General features: G+C 30.7%; 1 protein-coding gene across 1 annotated transcript; it reads left to right on the top strand.

The window, feature by feature from the left end:
- LOC132917579 (uncharacterized) lies at positions 1 to 2,184 on the top strand. Its single transcript, XM_060978375.1, has one exon. The coding sequence runs from the start codon at positions 96 to 98 to the stop codon at positions 1,569 to 1,571; it is 1,476 nt and encodes a 491-aa protein (XP_060834358.1). The 5' UTR covers positions 1 to 95; the 3' UTR covers positions 1,572 to 2,184.
- The last annotated feature ends 8,518 nt before the right edge of the window (positions 2,185 to 10,702 follow it).

Below are 10,702 nucleotides of genomic sequence, written 5' to 3'. Positions count from 1 at the left end.
TCGCAAATAATTTTAATACGTTTCTTACCTTCCTACAAGTAGGAAACCCACACCATATATATATCTAATTTTGATTAAGTGCGCCAACTGCGAAAATGTTGTTCGCGTTCATGTTGGCGTCGACATTGGCCGCGTCCGCGGTGCTCGGCCGTTCGTCCGGCCCGACACCGACGCGCGTCACATACATGCAAGAAGAACAAATCCAAGGCCAGATCGACGAGTCGGCACAAGTCGTGGCCGTCGGCGACAGATCTTCGAACCTGAAATTCGTGATGGCCATCCAGAGCTCGAGCATTTGGACGGACGTCAAGCAACGGTCGTTGACGATTAATTCGACACAGCGGTTGGACGACGCGACAGCCGAAAAATCACCGAACGACTTGTCCGACAAGGAACTGGCGAAGCTCAAACAGGCGTGCCACGACGGGCTCAAGTGCGTAGCCGTTGACCAGCTGTTGGTGCTCAAACAGGTCAGAGAACCACTCGGCGACGGCAACACTTCGGTGCGCATGGCCATCACCAAGATCACCCAGGTGATCACCAAGTACACGACCGAGTACCACGAGGACGTTTACCAGTACGAGGAGGTCACGCAGTCCGACGACCCGTCCAAAGTGTACGAGTCGGTGACCACCATAGTGGAAGACAACAAGGAACTGTGTCAGATCGACTTGGTGCCCGACAAGCGAGAAAAGAATACGACTGACGTCCAGAAAACGGTCGAACGTCAAACCCACCCCTCGGCGGCGGTCGTTATCGACAACAACAACACCGTCGACTACGATACGACCAATAACTACAACATCAACGACGGTACCGTCAACAGTGCCACCATCAACAAAGAGCCTTTCGGCAAAACGACTATCGTCGAATCGCCCGAACCCGGCCCCGACGGCCGCCCGGACACCGGTAGAATGGTAATCGTTATCGCCCCGAGAGCCGAACCCGCCACCGCCGACGGCGGAAATATCAAAAATCGGTCTCCGAACGGTCTGCCCGCCGAAAAGGCCAGCACCGACAACCGTACCGTCACTGATGACGACGGTGCGCACAAACGCGTCCGACAACAACGCCCGCGGAACAGCGGTACTTCGGCGGACCGACGCTCCTTACCCGCTTCGACCGCGGACGACGATCGCCGGACGTCCGCCGGTCGACCGGACACTGCCGGCGGTTCCGCAGACGCCAACCGCTCTGTGAAAAAAAATAACGCGACCGTGAAAAACGAAGGCCGGAAAACGGAATCGGACACGGACGTGGTGAGCGCGGGCTCGGACGACCGCGCGAGCGTGCGGAAGGGCTACGTGTCGAACGGTACGCTCAACAACGGCAACATGGTGGAGTACGACATCAACAACGGGACGGTCAACACGGGCAGGATCGACGGGAGCACCGCCGACAAAGGTATCATAAGCGTTGGCACGGTGAACAACGGGCCGGTCAACTACGGTACGTCCAACACGCACACCAACAACGGAAATCGGGTGACCGGGCACGGCAACGACGACGTCCGAAAGTATTTGTCTTCCATCGAAAAGATGTACTCGACGATACTGGAACGGCTCGGCTGATTCATTAGCAGTTTGCACTGTCAATCGTCGTAATATTATTATTGTGTTACCACCTCGACATCGCTATATATATAGTATTATATCGTTTTAAGGAGACGTTTTCGTATAAATTAACGTTAATAACTACGCGCGTTTATCGCATACCTAACCTAACGCCACGTCGTCGTCGTCGTCGTTATGATATTTTTCGAGACGGTATAAGTCATTACCATTTATTATTACGTATATCATTATTATTTGTTGTCATTTTTATCGTTATTATATTTTATCTGTGATTAATATAATATTATAGTTTCCAGAAATATAATTTTTTTTTAATTTTTAATCCATCACAACATAATATATATTTTGTTATAGTCGTGATAATATAGTAATTATCAATTATTGTAGTGTTGTCTTTGTTAATTTTTGTTTATCGACAGAGAATTACAGAAAACACGTTATGATTATTCCATAATACCAACATTATTCATCTCAGCATGCACAGTGTTGTTTAAAATAGAATTTATCTACGTCTATAATTAATGTCTAAACACATTGAGGTGTTGTAATGTAGGCGGATACTTTATAATATTATAAGGTGTTAATATATATAATTTTTCTTATTAACTAATCACCAAATTTTTATTTATTTTACTTGCTGTGTACCTAACTCTTTTCTTTATTTTGCTTATTACAATTAAGTAATTATAAAAAAATTATAATTCTTAAACTACCTACGTTTAATTTATTTATTCTATTATATAGGAATTATTAAAGACACCACTATTATAATATATTATAAGGTTGTAATTGAATAAAATAATATGAAAAATCTAAAAAAATCTAAAAAATACTAATTACATTTTTACTTTTATAAGTGGTGCAGTTATAATATTAATAATCAAATCAAAATAATATACTACAATATAATAATGTAAATAATAATAACAATAATGTACTACAAAATTATTTTTTTTCTTTTTCAATATAAATTAATATGACGTATTAAATGACTAAAATAGATTCACGACGAAATACATTTTAATGTTATATACAGTTTAAAAAAATGCATTTTTATTTTAGGTTAGTTTTAGGTACTTGATTAACCAATTAAAAAATCTGTGTAGTTGTCACATCTATTGTACTTAATTAATGTATTTTTTATTATTCTTTCACATACAACAGAAACGTTGTTAGCTGTATATATTTTATATTATAATATAATATAATATACAAAATATAAGAGATCAATACAGTAGATTCCGATACAGTAGTCAGGTCCAGGTGTATTTCTCTAGATATTATTTTTGATAACCATTAGTGTTTCGCCAACGCCGGACTTACCTTTTTGTTTTGGCTTGTGGACGGCGATGACTAGGGTTCTGATTATGACGAGGAGAGGGTAGGGTTAATAAATAAAGTAGAACAACGATATATATAAATTTTACAAATGATATTTAAAAAACAAACCAAAACATAATATATCACAAATAAGTAATTATGTCATATATAATAAAACGATACGCCAACTGGCACTGGACATATCGTCCTGTATGATATATGAATAACTATTAATATAAAAAACTAATATAACTAAATTATTATAACTAATAATAATAAAAAAAGAGAACGGTACCGTGAGGAGAGGTAAGATGGAGCTGGACCGCTTCTTAAATTGCGCCGATCTGCAGCAGTTGATACTCTCTTGGATAATTGGCCAAAGCTGGTACCAACACTAACCGTGCCTAAACTGGCCACGGTAATATCATAAAAGAGTTAATAAAAGCCGTGCTTTTCTTCGGCGTAAGAGAAGCGACGACAAAACCGTAAAAGGCACCGTAATAATAATAAATAAAGAAATGAATCACACCGCGAACGAACGCATGACAATAACAACGGCGGACATATTGTTGTTTTTCTAACGTATACTGCGGTATTGCCGGACGCCACACGTTCCAGCTCAACGGGCGGCGCTGATTTCTCGACCAAGAGGGATGACGGTGGCATGTACGCCAACTTGCATAAACAATTAGCAACAATTTACCTGAATTGTAATAATTTATTGTTTTTTTAATAAAAAACAATAAAATAAATAAATTGTACATCAAAATTTTAATGACGCACAAAATGTAAGCATTGTATTTATTTAACAGAAAAAAACATATATTTTACAAACAAGTGTAAGCTTTGACATATTTAATGGTAAAAATTTGGCATATAATATCTTGTTTGATAATGTACCTAGGATGAAGAATTTATGTAAGTATACGTTTCAATATATACAATTAATATAATATCCGAAATTTTTAATATTATATACCCAATTAACGGTATCTAAATTTTAATTTTAATATGTATTGTATAAATGATGTGGGTAATGGGTATAATACAATTTACTTATTATTTTAAACATTCAATGGTTTTACTCGAAAAACGTGGTTTTATATTGTATATTTTAAACACTCATACCTAATCATATTATTATATCCACTGGTTTAAATCCTACTTTTTTACTAACAATATGTTTATTATAAATTATAATATCATAAAATATTGTAACTAATATCTTTATACGAGGAAAAATTGTTTCGATGAAAACTTTGTTTTCAGGTGGTGTTTAAATTGTATTCATATTGATATTTCATACTACTATAAGGCTATAATATCAGTATGTTATTTTATATTATAATATTAAAACTAGTTTTTAATTTGATACGCAATATATGATAGCATGCATAAAAACATAAAATATTCACGCATATTACTTGTATTTATCCATTATTTGGTGTAAAGTAATAATATTTAATAAATTATATTATTACGTGTAATTATAATATGAATATATAACATTATTAAAAGTAATTCTTATGTAATAAATATTTTGATATTAAATTATTAAAAATATATATCGAATTACGAAAAAAATAAGGTTAAAATATATAATAATAATACATCAAACTAAAATTGAAACAATTATTTTTAAATAAGTATTTTTTTTTTTTATAAAACTTTATTAAATTATATACATTCATAGAATAAAATAATTTTTAATTGATTAATTATGTATACTAATAATAATTGTAATTTGTGTTGCGCAAATTTGGACAACACTCTTTTTAGCTTTAATTACTTTTTAAGTATATTTATTTATTATTATATTGAAAAGGGAAAAACTGTCAAAAATAGTTATCATTTATTATAATTATGTACAAGTTACGTATCAAATATGGTCAAATGTGTGCTTACAAATTGTAATATCATAGTAACGTTAATCTAATTTGATAATATTATTTGTTGCTTTACTATGTTTACTGTGTACGATTGTATACAATAGTATTATACGTGGCTGATTAATAATTCTATATTATAATATTATATAATTGGGCGTGGTCAACATTAAATTTAAATTAAAAACATAAATAATTTCAAAATGTCATACAAATGTTAATTTTTTTTCATTAAATATTATTGTTATTTAATAGCTTTTACTAGATGAAGATTCCGCAAAAGTTATTCATGTATTTGTATAAAAATAATATTAGAAATAGATATGCACAAATTGCTTTATACCTTTGTATTTGAAGTTATAATTTGGATGAAATTTGTCAAAATAGCAAACTAACTTATAGTAAAAAATTCATAAAAACTTTAAAAAGTTTTGAAAATAAATACAATATTCCTTATTAGTAATTCATATCGGTACCATAAAATCGAATAAATTTATAAAAACAACTATTTTTTATAGACATTTTAATTTCCAATTTCGACGAAATTACATATTTAAACGATAAATAACGATATGTTAGTTAGTTTGCTATAATAATATATAACATTATTCACGGGAACATAAAGTTTTGCGTATTTTATATTATTATGAATTTTACTATACTCTCAACTCTGTAATAACATTTTAAATTTATTTTAAAATATTTTCTATTAATTTTATGCACATGAATCTATGTTTACTGTTTTACGGTATTTACAGAAAGATATTATTCCATTTTGAGTTATCCAAGTCGATATAATATTATAATATTGTATTATTATATTATATTATTATAATAATTAAACATTAAGAGTATTTTAAATGCAATATATTAGGAAAAATCAACCAACTAAAAGTAAAATAAATGACTTTAATAGCTACATCAAATAAACATTTCAATTGGTGATATAGACTGATCACCGTTTCCGCTCAGATCGTTTTTTGTTTACAATGATATATCATTGAATTCGAATTTAATATACCTATAATAGTGACCCATTCAACGCCTAATATACAGCAGCAGAGCGACACTCACTTGCCTACCTTTTTTTAAATTCATATCAGAAATAAAATAATTATAATAATTGTATACGGGTACTATACGATCAGTTCCGACAATGTATAAGTAGTATGATTCGGTGGTGAAAAGTAAGTCGAATATTCACATGTCATTCGACATTTTGCACCAGAGACCTCTTGACATGTGAATAACGATTTTTTTCTGTTCGGGTCATAGGGGTTTGTGCATTTTCCCAATGCTAATCATTCGTATTCGTTTGTGTAGAGACCTTCGAGACCATGCTCGGGACGCGTTTGTGTCCTGGAATATTCCAATACGATCCCACGGGTACGTAGAATTATTGAACAAATAAAAAGTTCTACAATTTTTTTTTTTTTTTTTACATACGAATCGACCCCCGGGAAAAGTGAAAATATTTTGATGGGATGATACAGAGTAAGAAACACCAAAAGATAAAACCTTAAATTCAGTGAAAATAAAAAAATCGATTTCATAAAAGTTATTTTTTTTCTCACACGACTATATTATAATACATATAATGTGGTATGTGCGCGTGTAGGGAAAAAAATCGATTCAGGTTTTCACTTATTTCCGATTGCTCTATGCATAAACTATATTGTATGCGTTTATTGTAATAGCTATACGAAAAATTACGCACACGTCATTTGTAGGTAATGTTATTATTTAGGTTATTATAGATAAACGTGTTTGCATAAAATATTCAAAGTTGAAAAATTTATTTCAAACACACATTTTGAATAATCTTTAAAAGTTTTGTCGGGTATTGCTTTAGAACGCATAGTTATAGCAATTTAATTTTTGCGAAATAATTTGAAATGTGGTCCATTGTTTGTGTTATTAGTTTCATATTATTATGATTGCACACAAGTTTAAAACAAATATAGCTTTAGGTATACATTATGACCAAGTATCTACGGAATATTTACTGTGGAAACATTAAAATTATGTTAACTACGCATTATATACAAAAGGTATGTGTTAAAAATAATAATTTAATAATAAAATATTGATAGGTTGAATTCGAGGGGTAGACACGTAGTCTGTTTTATCTAATAACATATTAAAATTTAAACAAAAAAGGTATACAACCACTCTGTTTTTTATTGGGCGTCGAGTGGTTCACTATTAAAGGTGTATCACTACAGTATACGAAAAACGATTCTGAATGGAAGCGATCTGTCAAATTTTATCACTAAGTAGCAAGTATATTTCCTGATATGTTTGATATATTTATACCATATTGTTATATTATTGTTATTAACTTTTAAGTCAATACCTGCACATTACCGTAAATCAACGTGAATAAGTTCATGGTATAAATAGGTAGATAATACTTTTAAATTAATTTATATATTTTTAAAATTTGATTCCATATAATTAATAATATACGTAAGAGTTTTAATCTAGCCATGGTTACAAAACAATTATTTTTATAATGGTATTGGATTTGTTTACAAATTCCTGTTGATATTTAATTTATTGTTTGTTTTTTAGGATTATAAAAAAATACCGAGAATTTTTAATTTTGACCTTTTTAAAGTACAATCCAGATTCTATTTTTAATTCAAAATCACCCTCAAAGTGAAAGTCAAAGCATTTTATCGATTACTTATCGTGTATACAAATACACAAAAAAACACAAATCTTTATAAAATCAGTACATTAATCGCTACTCCGCACAGAATCTAATATTATGTGTACTGTACTTTATGTAACTTTCCGACATTTGTTGTTCTTAATTTATATTCTTAAATTAGTAAATAAGATTCATAACTATTTTAGCTCAAATAGTTTAAATCAGTGATGCCCAACTTTTTTTTCTTTGATAATTATCTTCCTGCAGATTATCAAATATAAAAATACGAATAATTACAATTTATTACCAATATATCAGAAAACAATATTGTACTTGTTTTTCTTATTTTTGATAGACTATTAAGACTACAAATCGAGTATTCTTTTATTGAAATAAACAAGTTATAATTATTTAATTTGATCAGCACTGCGTTGACAGTAAATATTCTTATATTTTATTTTAGATATGTTTAACGAGTGATATGTGGTCCGGGAGCCGCGGGCCGTGGGTTGGTCAAAATTGGTTCAGAAACATTTTATGAAAATTTAATAAATGTAAATTTCGTAAAATCACCTAAATTATTATTTATTTATTTTACGCCGTAATACGACATTTGATGAGGTGTACGTTGTACGATCACAAAAACATAAAACAGAATACATTAAATCGTGTTCATATAAAGCAGTTCGAAAGCTATAGTAGGTGGTTGAAATACTAAAATAAATTATTGAGTTGACCGAGCATATTCAATGTACGCGTGACGTGGATCGCAGCGGTGATGTGCTAAGTGGCCATAGTCCGATCGCCGTGTGTTATCCGATTTCTATCTATGAAACACAAAACTAACACGGCATATTTTTATCAGTTATTTAAATAAATGTCTCAATTATAAACGTATGTGATGTACTGTGAAAACCACCATGTGTTGTCGATGCGATTAAAACAGTAAAATTAATGAACAACGTATAGTCGTGTATAACCGTCGACAGTGGATTCGCATAGACGTCGGCGGACGAGAGTTGATCGGTATTATACGGCTGCACAAAACCGAAAGTGAAGTCCTAACTGTATCGGTCCCCGTCTCGCCTCAACAGTGGTCAAGTAAGGTTGGAGAGTCGACCAAGTCACGCTGTTTGTACCCCGTAGTGATGGTTGTTAAAAGTTAACATCGTTGGTACACACCACTACAGCAGTGCTTGTTATATTTACTTGGGACTGCTATCGATCGCGTCATGTGGTAGTTGTGTCCACATGGGTTAGGGTGCGATGGAACGTCAAAAAGTGAGCTGTTCCTTGCTGGGTAGACAGGGACGTGGAATGCGATTGATTCGAGGAGATCAGAAGATCAGAGAGTGATAAAAGAAGGAACGAAATAAAATAAGTATCGAAATAAACACAGTAAGACACAAGGGTACGAATTCCTGTAGAGAAGAGCGAATAGTGAAGTTTTTAGTACCATAAAGACGTCATGTTAAGTTATAAGACTTTTATTCGTTTAAAAACTAATTTATAATAAGAAACAATTTACATATAATTTATTAAGAAATATTTTATGGTTCAATCATTATGTATGTTTAAAAAGTAATTAATTTTAATTAAATTACAACTTCGTCGTTGTTAATAGATACTTAATAATTTGTACTATAACCATTAAGAGGTGTTTAAATTTGTAATTATTTATAGCTAAGGTTACAAATTATTGTATAGTTCATTACTTATTTTTGCTGTAGATGAATATTATTTTCAGAAATTATAAATTCATTATTCAGTTATTTATATAATTTTGTATTAATTTCTGAGATACGAGTAGAACAAAGGTGATTATTTTAATTTTGGTAGTTCCTACATGTACCATAACTAATATTATGTATTTTTTTACTTCTGACTATTTCAATATACTACAAAATAAATTGTACTTAATATAGATTAAAATAAGTTTCAAGTAGTATAGGCGAAACCTCGAGAGAGCAAAATTACTGAAAACTAATTAGGTTGTGTAATACTACTATTTTGCTACAACTATACGGTAAAGTTGTAGCACTTTTCAATAGGGGCGGGTAGCCAGGAATATTTTCCAACATGAAGATAAAGCCTTTTTAAACTAAATACCTCTCATAATCGATCTTTAGGATAATATATTATCTTACATAGCATCTCTTTTTATTTTAATCTAAATTTTGATTAAAAATTTAATTTTAAATCGCTAAATCGATTCAATATCGACGTATAAATTGTTTTAAACTATTCTACGTTTTTATTGAAATAAGTGCAATTAATTAAGTTTAAATTATATTACATCATAACATACTAGAGTAATTAATATTCTGGGCAAATATTGTGTTCTTAAAGAAATATTCAAATGTCGTACAATTCTAGCATGGTCACTTTGAAGTTAACTATAGGTTCGTTGGTAATATTTCGCATTTTCTAGAACCTTATTTTACAGCTGAACTCTTTTGAAAATCAATAGATTATATTATATTAAATTGTTCGTAGACAATTTCCAACGAATCATTAAATATTCAATACCTATTTTAGTAGTATAAATAATTTAAACTTAAATAATTTATAATTTCCTATAATAAACACACACTTCTACAATTAACATTTATTATTCAAGTATATTTATTTAATCAATAGTGATATCATCTAGTATTTTATAAATAATGATAGACAAAAAATACTAACCAGACAATTTTTGTCACGTGTTAACAGTGACCTACATAATTTATTATTTTTATTTGTAATGTTACCCAGGAAAAAGCTACTAATATTCAAGTATTTTAAGTACGTTTATTATAAAACGCGATTTTTAATAAACGTTTTTAAATTCTTATGATTAAATAAACCGCGAGTATAACATATTATAAAATATAAGTACTATAAATCAAGCCAGGTAAAATAAGATAACTATTACAATTTAAGACCTCTCTGTGTCCAGAGAACTAACTATTGCTATTATACACCTTTACCAGACAATATAGTATAAAATATTATTCAATTAACCAAGTCATATTATATTAAATTTTCTAATTAATTCACATACCATTTATTAATCAATTATAATTTAAAATTAATTAATGTATCTAGGAATTATGCTGTTCCAAATTTCGTAAATACTTTGGTTAACGGTATGTTATTATATTTTTTGTTTCAGCTAAATATATTATTATTTTTTTATAATTTGGTCGAAATTATTATGTAAACCTATAAATCTTATAAATTATATTAAAGAAATTTTAAATTTAAGTTAATATCGATATTTT

The sequence above is a fragment of the Rhopalosiphum padi genome, chromosome 1 (genome assembly GCF_020882245.1).
Source record: "Rhopalosiphum padi isolate XX-2018 chromosome 1, ASM2088224v1, whole genome shotgun sequence".
Classification (NCBI taxonomy): domain Eukaryota; kingdom Metazoa; phylum Arthropoda; class Insecta; order Hemiptera; family Aphididae; genus Rhopalosiphum; species Rhopalosiphum padi.
This window is presented reverse-complemented; position numbering and strand designations above follow the sequence as displayed.

Excerpts from the sequence above, each read along its gene's own strand:
- LOC132917579 (XM_060978375.1), top strand. The coding sequence starts at position 96 with ATGTTGTTCGCGTTCATGTTGGCGTCGACATTGGCCGCGTCCGCGGTG.